The following is a 20,416-nucleotide window of genomic DNA, read 5'->3' as shown; positions in this document are numbered from 1 at the left end:
ATGATTGGCTGGCATTCTGGAATCTAACCAATTGGAAATGTTTATAACGTCGAAGGAAATTTTGACGTGAAACGAAAGGAAGCGCGGAATTTCATGTACAGTTGAATGAAACCAACATGAACATGTCTTGTACCATTCCTGGTAATAATATAAAAGGTAACGATATAAATACTCGGATATAAATCTATTAAATAGATATAATATATATTAGTAACCAATGCTGTTATTTAAAATGTTAAGGAGTGTTTTTTAAGTTTCGTTTAGAATTATAATTCTGATTAAAACATTGTTTATGTATAAACTATGAAAAGTAACAAAATAAAGTATTTTAATAAAATCACCACCGCATTAATGTGATTTTTAAAAAAATAAAAATATTAATTGTAGTCATCTTAAATTTTCAGTTTTTGCGCGTGCCATTCATTCTTTGGCAAAGATTGGAGAAGAATTATACATTGAACAACTGGATGATGGGGTTAGTATCGAGCTATATCATAAAATAACATTGTTATCTTATAAAAATCGTCTTTATATATAGAAGTTTTTTCTTTAACGTTTCTATTAAAAGTTTCTCGTCGAAACACAACAAGGGAAGTAACTCTGACATTTTAATCATTTGATTGACATGCTAGAAATAGCTGCGTAAAACCCCTTTAAATCACTCGATCGTTTACAATCAAAATGATGGTTGTAGAGGTATATGACAACGTAGTATTAAACATACAACAGAACGGAATAAGCACTCTGGAATGCCTTATATCATATGTATGCTTAATCATAGCTGGCCTGAGACTAACAAGATATAATACATAAATTCTCGGTAATTTTTCAGATTAACACCAGCACGATATTCACTAGGGTTTTAGGGTTACAGTTAGGGTTTGGGTTAGGGAATTCCGTCCCTAGCCGTAACCCTAACCCTAACACCCTAGTGAAAATCGTGCTGGTGTTAATCTGAAAAATTACCAAATTCTCAATAATACGACTGCCTAGGCTTATTTGTATGTATGTGTGTAAATGGATTAGCTACTTGTTTCACTGAAAGTGGTCGAATGATGATGAAACCCCAATAAAGGTCGATAGTCGATTAAGGTTTTCATCGTTTTTTTTTTTCAATCTACTGAGAAATAAGTAAATTTGACATGTGTACTACGTAGGTTTACACACACATCAACCGTTTATTTTCATTCCTGTAGAATTTTGACCAACTTTCGAAAACCAGCATTAAACGTAACTACTAGAAAATTTGTTCACTCATGTCGTTAAGACTCTTTGAGAAAAAACGACCTATATTACATGGGTCTTGGATTGTATTGGATTGCCTGTGTTCAATCCACTGCAGAACGAAGGCCTCTGCATGTTCTCTCCATTAACCGCAGTCTGATGTGGAGGCCGTGAGTTTGAGTTTGAGATCACACTGATTGGATGAGCCTACTCAGCCACAATGGCTTGGCAGAGGATTATAGTTTTTACATTCATACCCAATGCTCAACTGGTACTTATTTTATCGACCTCGGCGGAATTTGAACTCAAAACGTACGGATGTCCTGCGTGCTAACAATTCTGTTAGCTCCCTTATACACCTATAAATGTAGACTTAATCTGAGGCATGATTTAACATCACTTCTTGGTATTTTTAGCTGCAGGCATTAGGACCAGGTCCTTGGTCTGAAAATTAGCTTCCACTTACTTGCTAACCAGTCTCAGAAGTAATGGAAAAGGTCATGTGCGCTGTTTCCCACCACCACCACCACCTGATTAAGCTATTAAAAATCTTCAGCTTAGATAAGAAATTATATTAAAGTGTGAGATTTGGTACAAGATACTGAAATTAACGTTGATATGGAACAGTTTTATATAATTCGTTTTTGGATTTGGTTTGCAAGATTTTTTTATGTGATTTCGTGTGTTGAAGCATATTCTGTTGTGTCTGGGGAGAGTCATTTTCTTATTGTGCCTTAAAATTTAACACACTCACCGGTAAAAGACTATTGGAAAGGTTGCAAGACGCAACGAAAATTTTAGGAAAATAAAAATAAGAAATAAGTGGAAATTTTACTGGTGAGTGTGTTAAATTTTAAGGCACAATAAGAAAATGACTCTCTCCAGACAAAACAGTTTTATATAAGGAATGCACAAAATAATAAGAGACATTTCATGTAAGTTCTTCATATCATCTGAAAGTCATTGTACCTGGAGATCTGACAAATCTTCTTCTATCTCACTGTGGAATCAGTGCTATTATATGAACCCATTGCTTCAACATTCACCAAACATACAAGGCATTAGTCAAGGCTTTGATGGTCCTTACGTGGGCTACTCTGAGTATCTCCTGAAAAAGCATCCAACCAACCAAAGACTGTATTGCAGTCATCTGCAATCACTGATGCCATGAGAGAAAGAAATGCATGCTACTCACAGGAGAGCTAAGCAAAACCTCATTAGTGATATACTTGTTTGGACACCCTACATGGATAAGCACGTATCAGTTGTCCTGCAGAAACCTTTATCAGCTCCCTATGGACATGGGATGTTACTTTGCTGCCCTCCTAAACTCTACACATGATTGTGATGAATGGCGTGATCATGTTGAGAAAATCCAAGCTAGCTCAACCACATGAAGATGATAACTTTATTTTCCAATGTGTCTTATTTATAAGAGACAGTAGAATGAGATTTTGATGCAATTTATAACAAATCGAGTAATGTTTTAGAGGCTTTCTCACTGGCTTCTACTCATGGTTGCATGTGTGCGGAAGGTTAAGGTGCAGTGCAGAGTGATATCTTTCTAGGATTGTATATGGTTAGAATTCCTAGAAGGCCAGTGACTGTTTAATAATCTGGCTCATTCACTCTATGTGTACCAAATAAAAATGTAATTATCAGTGGAGTCCATGAGTTGTGAGACATCCATTTTTAATTATATGCCAATTGATTTAGAAATAAAAACTCTCATCCTATACAATATTTATTTGCTACTTAAGTAGCTTATTTATAATGTCATATAACATTAAAAAGAAAATGTTGATTAAATTTTCTGTATTATTTCTCAACCATTTGCAGAGCAAATACCAACTTGAAGTGGTCACTTGAACCTATTGTCTTATATAAAGAAGCAACACATTAGATAATGTTGTTCTTGTTACCCCTCAAAAGTCAGAGTGGTCATAATTGGAATGCCTCTGATCATAAATCAGCTGGATGTCATGGTTAACCTGGAATTAAACAGTAACAACCAATGGTCATAAGAAGTCTGTACTTGGTCTGTTGAGTTGCTAGAAATAGCAGACAAATCTCCTTTAAATCACACACACTACCATCTTAAAACCAAGAAGAACATTGATTAATATAGTCCTAGGTGTGGATTAAATTAGATTGCCCATGTCCAGTCTATTGCAGAATGACAGTTTCACCATTTTCCTTCCACCAGCCATTCAGATGCAGAGGCCATGAACTTGAGCTTGAGATCATATTGGCTTGAACCACACTGGTTCAACATGGCTTCGCAGAGGGATACAGTTTTTATACTCATACCCAGGAGTAGTTACGTCAGCCCCAGTGCCCAACTGGTATTTATTCTATTGACTCCAAAAGGATGAAAAGCAAAGTCGACTTTGGTGGAATTTGAACTCAAAACATAAAAACAGATGAAATACTGCTAAGCATTTCGCCCAGCATGCTAACAATTCTGCCAGTGCACTGCCTATTGTCCTAGATGTTCAATCCTTTAATAAGATGGGATGATCATGGTTGGAGTGCTTTTGAACAGAGACTAATCTGAAGCTTAGCAACAATTACTGAACATTAATGTATAATATAAACTTATATCTATTATATAAACTTATATAATTGTGAATCAACCTGACCATGTAAAAAGCACCATTCAAGCATGGTCAATGCCAGTACCACCCGACTGGCCCTCGTGCTGCTGGCACGTAAAAAGCACCCACTACACTTTCGGAGTGGTTGGCATTAGGAAGGGTATCCAGCTGTAGAAACCTTGCCAGATCAGATTGGAGCCTGGTACAGCCTTCTGGCTTGCCAGTCCTCAGTCAAACCATCCAATCCATGCCAGCATGGAAAGCAGACGTTAAACGATGATGACATAATACTTAAATACATAAACATCAATTACCACATCCTTTTAGGTTGTTTTCAGCCAATCTATTTTCTAATAATCTTCAGGTGGTCTGTGCTTTTATGCATCTGAATTCACTGAGAGTTTTAGAATTTAGTGTTTCTCATTTTAATATCAACATATTTTTCAGGATGATAAATTTTTTTAAATATAAATAATACAAGAACCGAATTTAAATTCCTTTCTTATTAAAATTTATATTTTTATTGTCTTCATTTCAGTTGTATTTAAAGACAGTCAATTCTTCTCGATCAGCCTTTGCTAGTTTTCAGTTTCATCCCAAATTCTTTATCCAGTATTTGTGTGACTATCATAGCAACGGTGATAACTTAAACAGTGCCAAAGACGAACCACTTCGCTGTAAAATATCAATAAAGGTGAGAAAATTAACTTTGTTTTGTTCATTTTCTTTTATTTTTATTTTCATTGTTACAGCCATTGCACTGTGGCCATGCTGGAGCACCACCACTTTGAAAGGATTTAGTCGAACAAATCAACTTCAGTAATTAAGCCTAGTACCTATTCTATCAGTGTCTTTTGCAAAACCACTAAGTTACAGAGATGTAAACAAACCAACTCCGGCTGTCAAGCGATGGTGGGACATAAACACACACACACACACACACACACACATATATAATAGTCTTCCTTCAATTTCCATCTACCAAATCCTTTTGCAAGGCTTTGGTCAGCCCAGGGCTATAGTAGAAGACACTTGCCCAAGGTACTGTAGTAACGCTGTGCGCATGCGTGGAATTAAACATCCAAGCTTTCCCACTTTGATCGCTCTCTTTCTTGCTGGCCAGCGATTGAGCAAGGACATGTCTAGCTGTCTCTCCATCTTTCGAACTCACGCTAGACAGCTCACATCAATATACCAACGTCCCAACAACCATGTTCTCACACACCGAAGACGTCTCAACAAACAAGATTAAAGATGTATATTTTCCACCATGAATAAATATTGTTGAGTTGATAGTCTGGAGTTCAGCGTTCCGTTTAATTCTTAATTTAATATAGGAAAGTCAGGTGTACATCTAATGATGTATAACCCACTTTCCTATAGTACAATGCTATGAGACTGAATCTGAATATTATAAAACAAACCTGTACCTTTTGAAAATTATTTTCAAACTCATTTTCCTCTGTTATTCATCATCATCATCATCATCATCATCGTTTAACGTCCGCTTTCCATGCTAGCATGGGTTGGACGACTTGACTGAGGACTGGTGAAACCGGATGGCAACACCAGGCTCCAATCTAAATTTGGCAGAGTTTCTACAGCTGGATGCCCTTCCTAACGCCAACCACTCAGAGAGTGTATTACATGTTTAAAATTCTTGTTTATTCTATTGGTGTTTTTGTTTTTGTTTTTTCTTTTTTTTCTTTTTCAGTCTTGTCTGAACATTTTCAAATCCGTTGCAACTATAGAGAAAACTGTACAGAAGTGTAAGATTATGCTTAATGTTAAAGATGACAGATTGATGTTCAAATTGCACTGCAAACATGGTATGTCAATATTAATTATATATAGTTATTGTTATTATTATTATTCTTTATTTCTAAGGCAGTCAGCTGGCAGAATCATTAGCATGCTGGACAAAATACTTAGCGGTATTTCACATGTCGCTACATTCTGAGTTCAAATTCCACTGAGGTAGACTTTGCCTTTCATCCTTTCAGGGGTCGATAAATTAAGTATCGGTGAAACACTGGGGTCAATGTAATCAACTTGTCCCCTCCCCACAAAATTTCAGGCCTTGTGCCTACAGTATAAAGGTTATTCTTATTCTTTATTTCATAGGTACTGAGCTGGCAGCATGTCGAACAAAATGCTGAGCAGCATTTTTCCAGTTTTATATTCTGAAAAGTATTTCACAAAATATTGGAAAATAGACGACACTGCTTGTATGACAGTGACACTCATGTACAGCTATCATGCAATGCCAAGAAAAGGAGATATAAACACACACACACATATGTATATATGTGCTGTGTTTATTCATATAAGTCTCTCTATTTCATATTTTCTTTCTTTTATCTTTTACTTGTTTCAGTCATCTGACTACCGCCATGCTGGAACACCACCTTGATGGGTTTTAGTTGAACATATTGACCCCAAGACTTTTTTCTTAAGCCCAGCACTTATTCTATCAGTCTCTTTTGCTGTGTGTACATATCTATGTGTGTATGTCTTTGTGAATGTTTGTCCCCCACCACTGCTTAATAGTTGGTGGGTTTATGTCCCCATAACTTAATGGTTTGGCAAAAGAGACCTGCTTAGACCCTCCTTCGGTTATGACTGACCATGGGATTGCACCTAGAAAGTTATCCTCCGAGGCACAAGTCTGGGCAAGATTGTTTATGGAAGACCAGCAGTCGCCCATGCATACCAGCCTCCCCTCTCCATGCCACCAGTGTTATCCAAGGGAACAGCAAAGCCTGATACAACTTGGCACCTGTGACATCACAACTCATTTCTACAGCTAAGTGAACTGGAGCAATGTGAAATAAAGTGTCTTGTTCAAGAACACAACACACAGCCCAGTCCGGAATTCGAACTCACAACTTCACGATCGTAAGCTCAACGCTCTAACCACTGAGCCATGCGCCTTCACCAAAAGAGATTAATAGAATAAATATTAGGCTTAAAAAAATTGAGTCCTGGGGTTGATATGTTCAACTAAAACTCCCAGCATGCCACAGTCAAAGAATTTAGTAAAATAACTTAGTTATCATTAAACCAGTGTAAGGAACATAAATTGTGACTAAGGTTTGGTGGAAGATTTTAATTCAGAACTTTTGAAAACAAGACATTTGTGCTACAGAGCTAAATGCAGTTTCAACCTAGTTGGTATCAAAAGGATTAATTGTAGAGTACTCAGCCCACATCTGAGGTGTATAGGTTCAACTCTCATAGCCACCTGCTGGCAACTTTTTTTCTTGTCTTATAAGAATAAAATACCCAATCTTTCTGCTGTTTTCACAGGTATACTTTGTTTGAATTTTACTTTCTTGTTTGTAAAATAACAAATACATTTGCTGCTTCCAAAGTTTGTTTAAAAAAATGTATTGAATTTTGTTTCTTGTAGGAATTATCAAAACACACAATCTAGCATTTATCGAATGTGAAATGTTACAGGCAGTATTTGATGTAGACGACTGTGAGAATCTCTTGATAGCTTCATCAAGGTGAGTAAATGATATGTTAGTCCAAGAATATTCTCTTTTCAAATACGGTTTCTTTGTTTGTCATATGATGTTCAGTCGGTAAAATATCTCCCTTTTCCATCAATCAAGTACAAATAAAAATCATACAATCATCATAACATCTGCTTTCCATGCTGGCATGGGTTGGACAGTTTGACAGCATCTGGCCAAGCAGAAGACTGCACCAAGCTTCAGTGTCTGTTTTGGCATGGCTTTTATGGCTGGATGCCCTTCCTAATGCCAAGCACCCCAGCAATTATTTGCTGTACAATTTCAACATCGTCATTTAATGTCCACTTTTCCATGCTTGCATAGGTCAGACAGAATTTGTTGAGGTAGATTTTCTATGGTTAGTTGCCTTTCCTGTGATCAACCATTACATGTCTCCATGTAAGGTAATATTTCTTCATGACCAAACATGTTTCTATGAAAGATTCAAAATGAAGGATACCACTTACAAGATGGTGGCACTTGTTTATAAAAATCACATGATGTCAAGGCAAGGAGACACAAACCCACATACACACATTCACTCACACACACATACACCATGTGATTGGGAGCAAGCTTCTTACCACACAGCCACTCTTATGCCCATGTATGTGTATGCAAATCTTTCTTGCTTGTTTGTTTTACATCCCCTTAACCTAGTGGTTCAGCAAAAGATACTGATAGAATATGTACCAAGCTTTAAAAAGCACAGGAATCAATTTGATTAACAAAACTCTTCAAGGTGGTGCCCCAGCATGGCCAGAGTCCATTGTCTGAAAGTAGTAATAGAGTGTGTTTATAATTCTAGAATACCAGTACTTTAGCAAGCCAACAAGGGAGCCTCTGCTCAAGTTTTCAACCTGCTAAAAATAACAGCCAAATCATCATCATCACCATCATCCAGTGTTTTAAACCCAGGTTTTGTCACCGTTAACGGGGGTGGCCAGATCTACCTCAATACCATAGCAACCGAGGTAGGCAGGTATAACCCACCCCAACCTTTGGGCTGGCTGGTGCCCATTCTCCTTTGCTATCATGTGGCTATTTTGGAGCTGGATTTTCTACGGGGAGCATGCCCTTGCTTATCCCCAACCTCAGTTTCTAGACATGAATGGTCCCAAGACCAAGGCCTCTACCACGATTTTTAAGAAATGTGAAAAACTAGCTCAGGAAGGCAGGGATGCTACTCCCTGGGACCCTTCTCAGAGCCAGCCTACCTAAATGTCTCTCCAGTTTCACCTTACCATTTTAAAAAAGGTGAAACAAGTTTTGTTGTTGGCACTCAGTCACTTACGACGTCGAGGGTTCCAGTTGATCCGATCAACGGAACAGCCTGCTCGTGAAATTAACGTGCAAGTGGCTGAGCACTCCACAGGCACGTGTACCCTTAACGTAGTTCTCGGGGATATTCAGCGTGACACAGTGTGACAAGGCTGGCCCTTTTGAAATACAGGTACAACAGAAACAGGAAGAAAGAGTGTGAGAAAGTTGTGGTGGAAGAGTACAGCAGGGTTCGCCACCATCCCCTGCCGGAGCCTCGTGGAGCTTTAGATGTTTTCGCTCAATAAACACTCACAACGCCCGGTCTGGGAATCGAAACCACGATCCTATGACCACGAGTCCGCTGCCCTAACCACTGGGCCATTGCGCCTCCACGGTGAAACAAGATACACATGGGTAATATAATCCTAGGTACACTATGAATAAAAGATGAGATGATCACATCTGGAATGCATTTGATTATAGATCTGCTTTATCGGGGCTAAACTAGACCTTTATCTCTTACTGGTTTCATTCATTAGACTGCAGCCATGCTGGTGAACTGCTTTGAAGAATTTTTGGTCCAGTGACTCAACCTCAGCAGTGGTGGGAGACAAATGCACACACAAAGACATACTCATACACCTTACTTTACTAGTTTCAGCTCAAGTGTTGCAGCCATACATACATATACAGCAGGCTTCTTTCAGTTTCTGTCTACCAAATCCATTCACAAGGTGCCATGCAGTTTTAAAAGGCGGCGAGCTAGCAGAATCGTTAGCACGCCGGGCGAAATGCTTAGCGGTATTTCGTCTGTCTTTACGTTCTGAGTTCAAATTTCACCGGGGTCGACTTTGCCTTTCATCCTTTCGGGATCAATAAATCAAGTACCAGTTACACACTGGGGTCGATGTAATCGACTTAATCCCTTTGTCTGTCCTTGTTTGTCCCATCTATGTTTAGCCCCTTGTGGGCAATAAAGAAATAAGGTGCCATGCAGTGGATGGGAAGCAAGCTTCTTATTTCTTTACTGCCCACAAGGGGCTACACACAGAGGGGACAAACAAGGACAGACAAACAGGTTAAGTCGATTATATCGACCCCAGTGCGTAACTAGTACTTATTTAATCGACCCCGAAAGGATGAAAGGCAAAGTCGACCTCGGCGGAATTCGAACCCAGAACGTAGCGGCAGACGAAATACTGTTAAGCATTTCGCCCGGCATGCTAACGTTTCTACCAGCTCATCGCCTTAGGTTTTGGGTTTTTTTTTACACTTACAGCACCTAGGTTTCCCAAGCAGTCACCCATCCTAAGTACTCACTAGGCTCAACGTTGCTTAACTTCAGTGATCAGACGAGAACCGGTGCTCTCAACGTGATATGGCCGTAAACTGTTTGCCACACAGCCACACCTGAGCAACATAATTAGTTTGGTTTATTTTTAACTGTTTTTATTGCTGTTCCGTAATCAGATATCTATTAAAACAGCCGATACCTTCTGCTGTTATGTATTTGATTTCTATTAAAAAGGCTGATATTGTTTCCTTGTTCAGGCTTTTATGTGATGCTGTACTAAATTTCCAGAACAACCAAGAAGAAGTAACTCTGGAAGTATCAAAGGAAAAAATTTCTTTCAAGAATCATGTGGATGAACCAGGTAAGATAGGAATAGCAATGCAAAGATACAAAATTTCTTCTTCGTGTGGTTGTGATTCCCATGAAGAACTAATTTATCTTAGTTTCAAATAGCAGTTTCTTAATTTTGTTAATACTACACAATTCAAGTTCCTTTAAGACCTGCAGGTTTGTTGATGATGCAAGAGGCCTTCATATGCTTTTCAGTTCTTCATCATTTAACATCCACTTTTCTATGCTTGTATGGGTCAGATGCAATTTGTTGAGGCAGATTTTCTATAGGCCAGTTGTCCTTCCTGAAGCCAAAATTCATCTGTTTCCAAGCAAGATATTTTTCCATGGCTAGACATGTTTTTCATGAAGACCTCGCCTGTATGATAGTGACATTCATTTACAACCAATGTAAGATGTCTAGACAAGAATACACATGAATACACACACACACACACACGCACAAAAAAATATACATATATATTTATATATATACATATATATAACTTATATATATACTTATATGTGTGTGTATAAAACATGTGGCACACTCTGTTAAGTGGTTGGCATTAAGAAGGGCAACCAGCCATAGAAACCATGCCACAACAGACAATTGGAGTCTGGACAGCTCTCTGCTAACCAGTTCCATGTCAAACCATCCAATGATGATATATATATGTATATATATACTTATATATATATAATTGGCCAAGCAATGATGATGATATGTATATAATTGGCTTCCATACACAGTTTCCATCTACCAAATCCACTTACAAGTCTTTGGTCAGTCCAGGGTTGTAGTAGATGACACTTACCCAAGATTCCACTCAATGGAACTAACCCCAAGACCATTTTTTATTATTATTGTATATATATATATATATCATCATCATCGTCATTTAATGTCCACTTTCCATGTTGATATGGGTTGGACGGTTTTATTGAGAGCTGTCCAGACTCCAATCGTCTGTTGTAGCACGTTTTCTATGGCTGGATGCCCTTCCTAATGCCACACAGAGTGCTGTGTACTTTTTATGTGCCACCAGCATGGGTGTATTTATGTGTCACTGGCACCTGAAAGAACATGACCGTATGTGAGGAAGACAGTGGTTTTGAGAGAGTATCATTTATTTTCATGTCAGTGAGACATGGGCTGTGACCACTGAGGGCATGCATAGGCTTGTAAGAAATGAAGTTAGTATGCTTCGCTAGATGCGCAATGTCAGTGTGCATGTACGACAGAGTGTAAGCATCTTGAGAGAAAAGTTGGGCATAAGAAAAATCACATGTGGTGTGCAAGAGAGATAACCGCACTGGTATGGTCATGTGATGCATATGGATGAGGACAGCTGTGTAAAGAAGTGCCGATCTCTAACTGTAGAGGGAACCTATGGTAGAGGTACACCCAGAAGACATAGGAAGAGCTGGTGAAACGTGATCTTCAAACATTGGGCCTCACAGAGGCAATGACTATTGACCAAGACCTTTGGCTATATGCCAGGCTTGTGAAGGCCCATCAAGCCAAGTGAAATTGTTGTCATGGCTGATGCTGGTATCACATAACAGGCACATAAAAAGCATCTTCCGAGCATTGGTCCTCACAGAAGCAATGACAAATGGCTGAGACCTTTGGTAGTATGTTGTGCTTGAGAAGAAGACCCATCAAGCCAAGTAAAATCATAATCATAGCAGATACTGGTGGTATGTAAAAGCACCCATTACGCTCTCAGAGTGGTTGGCATTAGGAAAGGCATCCAGCTATAGAAACCGTGCCAAATCAGACTTGAGTCTGGTGCAGCCCTTCAGCTTATCAGTCCTGGTCAAACCATCCAACCCATGCTAGCATGGACAACGAACATTAAATGATGATGATGAAAAAGGCAGTGAATTAACAGAATCGTTAGAGTGTCAGATAGAATGCTTTGTGTTATTCATTCTGATTCTCTACACTATGAGTTCAAATCCCACTGAAATCAACTTCACCTTTCCTCCTTTTCAGATCAATAAAATATCATCATCTTAAAAATTCTGCTTTATTATTTTCTCAAATTCTTGCTGCAAATTTACTTCCAAGGTTGCTTCTTTCCTCAGATCCCAAAAAGCATATGCGGACAGAGTTAAACCTTCTTCCAGATGAGTTTGATGAATGCAAGATTGCTAACAATACGAATATTACATTCTGTCTTAAGGAACTTCGCGTAAGCATCTTACTGAAATGTTATTGTATACATCTTCAACATTTAGCATGCTAATTTGTATGTTTAAGCTAAAGAAAGAGTCACTCAGATTAGTTCATACAAGAAAATATATAGTAGAGGATACATATATATTCTTTTATTCTTTTACTCGTTTCAGTCATTTGACTGTGGCCATGCTGGAGCACCGCCTTTAGTAAAAGAAATCAACCCCAAGACTTACTCTTTGTAAGCCTAGTGCTTATTCTATCGATCTTTTTTGCCGAACCGTTAAGTTTCAGAGACACACCAACATCAGTTGTCAAGAGATGGCGGGGATACAAACACAGACACACAAATATACATACATACATACATACATACATATATATATATATATATATATATATATATATATATATATATATATATATATATATATATATATATATGTATGTATATATACACATATGACGGGCTTCTTTCAGTTTTTGTTTACCAAATCCACTCACAAGGCTTTGGTTGACCTGGGGCTATTGTAGAAGACACTTGCCCAAGGTGCCATGCAGTGGGTCTGAACCTGGAACCATGTGGTTGGAAAGCTAGCTTCTTGCCACACAGCCATCCTTATATATATGTATATAAATAAGGATAAGATTGATATTTAAATATCGATTTTATCAGGTGGCCAGCATGGGAATAAAAATCATCAAAGGTAATAATTATTTAGAATTATAATTTAGGGTATCTAAGAGATACCACCACGCTGGAAATAGCAGTCAAAACTTGACTCTAAAACCACAATAAATGTTCATATAGCACCAGGAGAGAAGACGAAGAGACAAAATAAACTATATATATATATATATATATATATATATATATATATATATATATATATACACACACACTTATATAAGTAAAATGTGAACAACAATCAATTGAAAGGTTAATAAACAGTTGTGGGAAAACCTTTTCGTCAGTTATGTTGTTATCCAGAATCATAGCAGGTTTAGTACTGGAAAATATGCTACTGCTCACCATGGTACTGCCAGGGATTACAAAAGTCACTAGGGTAGAAGAGTCAACAATATGAACAAGGAATATAGAGACATGGCAAAGATGAAACAATAAGGAAGTGTTTTCGACTCTTTAACTTGCCATACTTTATCTGGGTCTTCTTGTAAAATGAATTTTTTCAGTTCTATTATCTACTGTGGAATCGGGTTGATATTTATTGACAAATACTTATGCAGTCATCTGTTTGTTTGTTTTTTTCTTTTTCTTCTTGTAGGCTATCCTACTTTTTGCTGAGGCAACCAGTCTTCCTGTCAAGCTCTACTTTGATACCTATGGCAAGTATGTAGGCTGTGGTTTGCATTTCCTTCCTGTTTCTGGTAGTGGATTATAGTTCTAGTTATAACTTAGAAACTAGGTGTGTCCTGTTGGAATAACGGTTTCAGATTTTGGTGCATGGCCAACAATTTCAAGGGAGGGAGGAGAAAGCCAATTACATCAACCCTAGTGCTCAACTGGTCCTTACTTTATCAACCCTAAAAAGAATGAAAGCAAAGTCGACCTTGGGAGAATCTGAACTCAGAATGTAAAGACAGACAAAAGACCACTAAGCATTTTACCTAACGTGTTAACAATTCTACCAGCTCACCACCTTCGTCCTGTTGGAATAATGAAAATATATTATAAAATCCCTGATTTTTTTTGTTTTGTCAGAGAGAAAAACAGGTGGATGTGTCATCATCATCATCGTTTAGTGTCCTCTTTCTATGCTGGCATGGGTTGGACGGCTTGACATGCAGCTGGCTAGCAGGGAGCTGTCCAGACTCCAATTGTCTGTTGTGGCATTGTTTCTACGGCTGGATGCCCTTCCTAACACCAACCACTTAACAGAATGTGCTGGGTGCTTCTTATATGCCGCCAGCACAAGTGTGTTTACATAGCACCAGTACTTGCTTTTTAAGTGGCACCAGCACTTGAAGGACAAGCCTGTAGGTGTGAAAAACACATTATGAATTTTGTAAGTTAGTAACCTCATCTTTAATAGAGACGCTACATTTAATCATCATACACTCTTGTATATCCTCTGACTGAATTCAGTGCATTACCAATAGGCATATAAAAGAAACTGAGTTAATTTTTATGGAATCAAAGCCATTTCAGCAAAAAGCTCATTTTAGAAAGTTTTATTTTACTGTTTTGCATTGTTTTGTTGTTGCTTACTTGGATATTGTGCTTTTTCTAGGAGCAGTTCACCCACTTATTTGAGGGGGGTCATATCTTATGAGTCATTTAGAGACCTCACTGGTGCCATACCACATAAAAAGCACCCAGTACACTTTGTAAAGTTTGTTGGAAGGTGGTGTTAGGAAAGGCATCCAGCTGTAGAAATATTGAAGCATAACATAATTCTCTGGCTCGCCAGCTCCTGTTGAACTGTCCAACCCATGTTAACATGGAAAACAGGCATTAAATGATGGTGGTTAATGAGAATACCCTTCCTACCATTTAACCGCTGGACCATGAAATAGGGAGTAGAATCTGTTTTGAGTCATTCAAACAAATTGAAGCAAGCAGAACTGTGTGCTTTATTCAAGAAAGAAGACAACAGTGATAGTGGTGGTGGCGGGAGAGCTTTGTAAAAAAGATAAATTTAACAAACTAATGAGGATCTCATTTGATGAAATGTTAGAATTAGAGAAGCATCTAACATTGCCATCATCATCATTTTTAACATCTGCTTTTCCATGATAGCATGGGTCAGACAGAGTGTATTGAGGCAGTTTTTCTATAGCCAGATTCCCCCTCCTGTTTCCTAGCAAAGTAATATTTCCCCATGGCCAGACATGTTTTTGCAGAATATTGGAAATGAATGACAATGACATCCATTTACAACTGTTATGTGATGCTAAGACAAAGAGATAGATATAAACATACTCTCTCTCTCTCACACACACACACACATACACATAAACAATAGGCTTCTTTCAGTTTCTGTCTACCAAATCTACTCTTAAGGCTTTAATTGGCTCAGGTCTATAGTAAGAAATACTTGCTTAAAATGTCATACAGTGGGACTGAACCTGAAACCATATGGTTAGGAAGTGGTCTTCTTAACCACACAATCTTGCTTACACCTAAGCCATACCTACACCTGCCATAGTTATGAAAAACAAAAGTAGGTTGGGCAGTATTGAGTCCACAAAAACCTTTTGTGTTGTGGATTCTACATAAAACAACATTCAACAAGAGATGCTTTGTTTTCCTTCTTCAAAACTGCAACCAGCTTACATTTTGACTCTAAATGCTATTTAAAAATATTAACTCCTAACAAGTCTCTTTTGTTTTTTGTTTCATTTTTTGTTTTCCTTTTTTTTTTTTTCTTTTTTTTTTTTTTCAGGCCAATTATATACTCAATTCAGAGTGAGAGACTGTTTGAAGCAAATTTTGTGTTAGCTACACGTGATGAGACTGAAGATAATCCATGTAGTCAAGCTTTATCAAATAGCAAGAAAGCTAATCACACAAAAGGGTAAGATTACAACTTTAATACAGTAATTTCAAGTATATTTACGCAAAAGTGGCCCAAGGTTATTAATTTCATGTTAATTGGAAATAGGAAATATACTTAAGTGGCCTGTTTGATTTTTAAAGTCACTGACTTTGGTCATGTGTTTGGCAACTACCTCATAAAAGAAATAAAAACTTTTCTGGGGAAATAAATTTTTTGTAATTTTTTTTTTGTTTAATTTATTAAGGAAATCATCATCATCATCATTTAGTCCGCTTTCCATGCTAGCATGGGTTAGACAATTTGACTGGGGACTAGTGAACCAGATGGCTACACCAGACTCCAATCTGATCTGGCAGAGTTTCTACAGCTGGATGCCCTTCCTAACACCAACCACTCCAAGAGTGTAGTGGGTGCTTTTTACATGTCACCGGTATGAGGGCCAGTCTGGCAGTACTAGCAACGGCCACGCTCAAATGGTGTTTTTTACGTGCCACCTGCACAGGAGTCAGCCCAATGTTTTGTTCACATGCCACCGGCACAAGTGCCAGTAAGGCGAAGCTGGAAACGATTGCGCTCAAATGGTGCTTTTTATATGCCACCGGCACAGGAGCGAGACCACTGCTCTGGCAGTGATCCCGCTCGGATGGTGCTGTTAGCGCTCCACTGGCATGGGTGCCAGTCATCGAATTTGGTTCAGTTTTGATCTCACTTGCCCCAACAGGTCTTCGCAAGCTGAGTTTAGTGTCCAATGAAGGAAGGTTGGCATATGTGCCAGTCATCGAATTTGGTTCAATTTCGATTTCGATAAAATATATTTTTTAAATGATTTCCATTTTTTTTTTTCTTTGTCTTCTTCAGCAAACAGTCTAAACTTTCTGCACATTCATCTAAAACATCATCAGGGAAAAACAAAGGACCTGACAGAGAAGCTGCAAATAATATGTAAGTTAACAGTTCACTGATTGATGACCTGCTTAATGTTTAGAGCATTAAGCTGCATGCATGGCTATGTGGTTAAGAAGTTTGCTTTGTAATCATGTGGTCTTAAGTTCAGTTCCACTGCACTGTGCTTTGTGCAAGTGTCTTCTCCTGTAACTTTGGCTACAATGCCTTCTGAGTGATTTCTTATTTCTTTACTGCCCACAAGGGGCTACACACAGAGGGGACAAACAGGGACAGACAAACGGGTTAAGTCAATTAGATTGATCCCAGTGCGTAACTGGTACTTATTTAATCTATCCCGAAAGGATGAAAGGCAAAGTCGACCTCGGCAGAATTTGAACTCAGAACGTAACGGCAGACGAAATACCGCTAAGCATTTCACCCGGCATGCTAACGTTTCTGCCAGCTCGCCTTCTGAGTGATTTCTGCAGAGGAAAATTGTATAAAACTCATCATTCTCATGGTCACCACTACCACTGCTACTACCATCATAATCATTGTCATTATTTTTATGTCCATTTTCCCATGCTTGCAACACAACATCCCACCATTTTTTGCATTCCATTGTTGTCTGTTGTGTGAAATCTAGTTTCCTGAGATCAGCCTTCACCACTTCTGCTCCATGTCTTCCATATATGAATATATGAATGACTTCTTTCAGTTTCTGTCTACCATATCCTCTCACAAGGTTTTGGTCAGTATGGGATTATAGTAGAAGACACTTGCCCAAGGTGCCATGTAGTGGGACTGAATCCAGAACCACGTTGTTTAGAAGCAAACTTCATACCACACAGCATGCCATTGAGTGCAAGGGTGTATTTAGTTCTTCAAATTTTTTGGTAGCACAAACTAACCCAAGTCAAAATATACATTCTTTAAGGCAGTGAGCTAATGGAATCATTAGCAAGCTGGAAAAAATGGTTAGTAGTATTTCGTCTGTCTTTACATTCTGGGTTCAAATACTGCCAGGGTTGACTTCACCTTTCATCCCTTCAGGGTCAATAAAATAAGTACCAGTTGAGCACAGGGGTTGATGTAATCGACTTAACCCCTCCCCCAGAATAGCTGGCCTTGTACCAAAATTTGAAATCAGCGTTTATACTTTATTCTTAATTAGGCCTACCTCCTGTCAGATGGATGCAGATGATTCTTTCAATGATGATTCCATCTTTGTGGAATGGGATGAGTTTACAGTAAATGAACCTGGTGATGTAAGCACGCCCAATATTTCACGTTATGCTCACCAAGCACCCACAGAAAGTTCACCAAGCAGCAAGCAAAAGGTTAACTCTCATAAAAAAGCTTCTGAACATGAATCGCAAGAAGAATCTAACAGTCCAATTATAGCTGTTCAAGTAAGGAGAAACATGAATTTCTTTTGTTCTGTTATCCCATCCCTATTTCTGCTGTTTCATCAATATTTATCATCATCATCATCATCATTATCATCATCATTATTTTAATGTGCATTTTTCCCATGCTTGCTTGGATCTGACAGAATTTGTTGAGATAGATTTTCTACAGCTGGATCCCTGCTCCTGTTGTCAACCATCATCAGTTTCCAAACAAGGTAATATTTCCCCATGGCTAGACATGTTTTCATGAAAGATTGGAAACACGACACGAAAGACTTGAATTGTGTCATCATCATCAACATCATTTAACGTCCGTTTTCCATGCTGGCATGGGCTGGATGGTTTGACCAAGGGGCCACACCAGGCTCCATTGTCTGTTCTGGTATGGTTTCTATGGCTGGATGCCCTTCCTAACACCAACCACTCCACAGAGTGTACTGGGTGCTTTCTACGTGGCACCAGCACCAGTTTCAATTCTGCTGTGATGGATAGGTTTTTTTGAGTACAGCAAGGTGCCGGATATCTCAATCTCTTGTCATTGCTTTCTTAAGGCTCAGTATCTTGATATTGTATTCCATTTTCAGTTCTCCACTCCAGCTTTCTCTTTATATGAAAGTGTTGATAATATAGAGACTAATGCAATGAAAATTATTGCACACTATGACACCAATGTTAAGAACTCTACTGCCGTTTATGAGTAAGAATTTTGTTTTCATTCTGTTCCAGTTCATTCCCAAGCCTAATCTCCACGTCTCTAAACAAAACAATGATGATAGTGAAGATGATGTCATTCCTGGAACACCTCCTAGTAAAAAAGTAAGAATTGAGGAATTATTAAATACTTTTATATATATATATATACTTTTATACAAACTGAAGATATTCAATTAAATATTTAGGCAAATGGTTTATGCATAAATGCTAAGATATATGAGTGTTGTTGATTAGCCCCAAGACAACCTTGATTGAACAGACCATTGATTAAAAGCATTCCAATCATTCCAGAGGTTTATAGGAGTATTTTATCTCTTGTCACCTTTCCTTCTCAAAAGGATGGGTGCTTTATTCGTGACCCCAGCACAGGTACTTTATTACATGGCACCAGCACACAAGCTTTTTATGTGCCCTCAAACGGGTGCTTTTCTACGTGGCACTAGCAACAGGAGCATCCTATGTGACACTGACACAGGTGCTATTACAAATAAATTTAATGGCTCTAAAATTACAAGATAGGGACAATAGAACAATGCTAATATTTTGGGGACAATGCTGCCACTTTACCTACAAACACCTTAGTCTGCAAAAAGAGAGTGATGGAATGAGTACCAGACTTAGAAAAAAATAAGTGCTGGGGTCAATTTCATTATCATCATCATCAACATCCGCCTTCCATGCTAGCATGGGTTGGACAATTTGACTGAGGACTGGTGAACCAGATGGCTACACCAGTCTCCAATCTGATTTGGCAGAGTTTCTACAGCTGGATGCCCTTTTTAATGCCAACCACTCCGAGAGTGTAGTGGGTGCTTTTACGTGCCACCGGCATGAAGGCCAGTCAGGAGGTACTGGCAACAGCCACGCTCGAAATGGTGTATTTTACGTGCCACCTGCACAATTTCTTCAACTAAATCCTTCAGAACATTGTCCCCAATATGGCTACAGCCTGAAACAAGTAAAAACAAAAGAAAAAAAAAGGTTACCCAATCAGCTTCACCCTGCATATCCTTTCCCAGTACATAAAGCTTGAGTTTTTAAGATCTAATCTAATCTAACTGCCTTAGTCCATTGTTTGTTTAACTTTCATTTATCTTTGCTTCTTTCTTTTGCAGTTTAAATCATTGCTTTTTGGAGCATCTCAACAAAATGAGAAAGAAAGTGCACCGGTGTTAGCCATAGATACTGATGACGAAAATTAATTTATCGCTATAATTCACTCCACACCATTCCAAAAAGAAACAAACTTTGAGAAAAGGAAGTTCATCTGTTTCTGTTTTGTTTGATGCCTAAATTATAGACATATTTTTGTATGCATGTATGTATGTATATATATATATATATATATATATATATATATATATATATATATATATATACAAGAATGTTTTATAAAAATTACAGATTACAAACATTGTTTTTAATTCAAACTTCAAATGATTCATGTGATAAAGACTGGGTTTTAAAGTC

At 38.2% G+C, this 20,416-nt stretch overlaps 1 protein-coding gene and 1 pseudogene across 2 annotated transcripts; one reads left to right on the top strand and one right to left on the bottom strand.

Annotated features, from left to right (window-relative positions):
* Positions 1-19: 19 nt before the first annotated feature.
* LOC106874613 (cell cycle checkpoint control protein RAD9A) lies at positions 20-20,316 on the top strand. Of its 2 annotated transcripts, XM_089357175.1 has the most exons (13): positions 20-156; positions 405-475; positions 4,360-4,515; positions 5,536-5,650; positions 7,234-7,333; positions 10,157-10,260; positions 12,324-12,430; positions 13,701-13,765; positions 15,822-15,953; positions 16,794-16,877; positions 17,995-18,232; positions 18,959-19,048; positions 20,062-20,316. In XM_089357175.1, the coding sequence occupies exons 1-13, from the start codon at positions 117-119 to the stop codon at positions 20,146-20,148; spliced, it is 1,389 nt and encodes a 462-aa protein (XP_089213301.1). In that variant the 5' UTR covers positions 20-116; the 3' UTR covers positions 20,149-20,316. The 2 variants fall into 2 exon arrangements, with proteins under 2 accessions (XP_089213301.1, XP_089213302.1); XM_089357176.1 differs by lacking the exon at positions 17,995-18,232.
* Positions 9,876-9,995, bottom strand: LOC128248791 (5S ribosomal RNA; annotated as a pseudogene).
* Positions 20,317-20,416: the final 100 nt, after the last annotated feature.

This window comes from Octopus bimaculoides, chromosome 9, assembly GCF_046866305.1.
Source record: "Octopus bimaculoides isolate indiv1 chromosome 9, ASM4686630v1, whole genome shotgun sequence".
NCBI classification, from domain to species: domain Eukaryota; kingdom Metazoa; phylum Mollusca; class Cephalopoda; order Octopoda; family Octopodidae; genus Octopus; species Octopus bimaculoides.
Note: the sequence above shows the minus strand (reverse complement) of the source record. Positions and strands in the feature narration are given on the sequence as shown.

Bases quoted from the DNA above. Each gene is read 5' to 3' on its own strand.
- LOC106874613 (XM_089357175.1), top strand. From the start codon at position 117: ATGAACATGTCTTGTACCATTCCTGGTAATAATATAAAAG. The intron at 7,334-10,156 runs GTGAGTAAATGA...TTCCTTGTTCAG, and splicing joins CTCTTGATAGCTTCATCAAG to GCTTTTATGTGATGCTGTAC. The intron at 15,954-16,793 runs GTAAGATTACAA...TGTCTTCTTCAG, and splicing joins AAAGCTAATCACACAAAAGG to CAAACAGTCTAAACTTTCTG.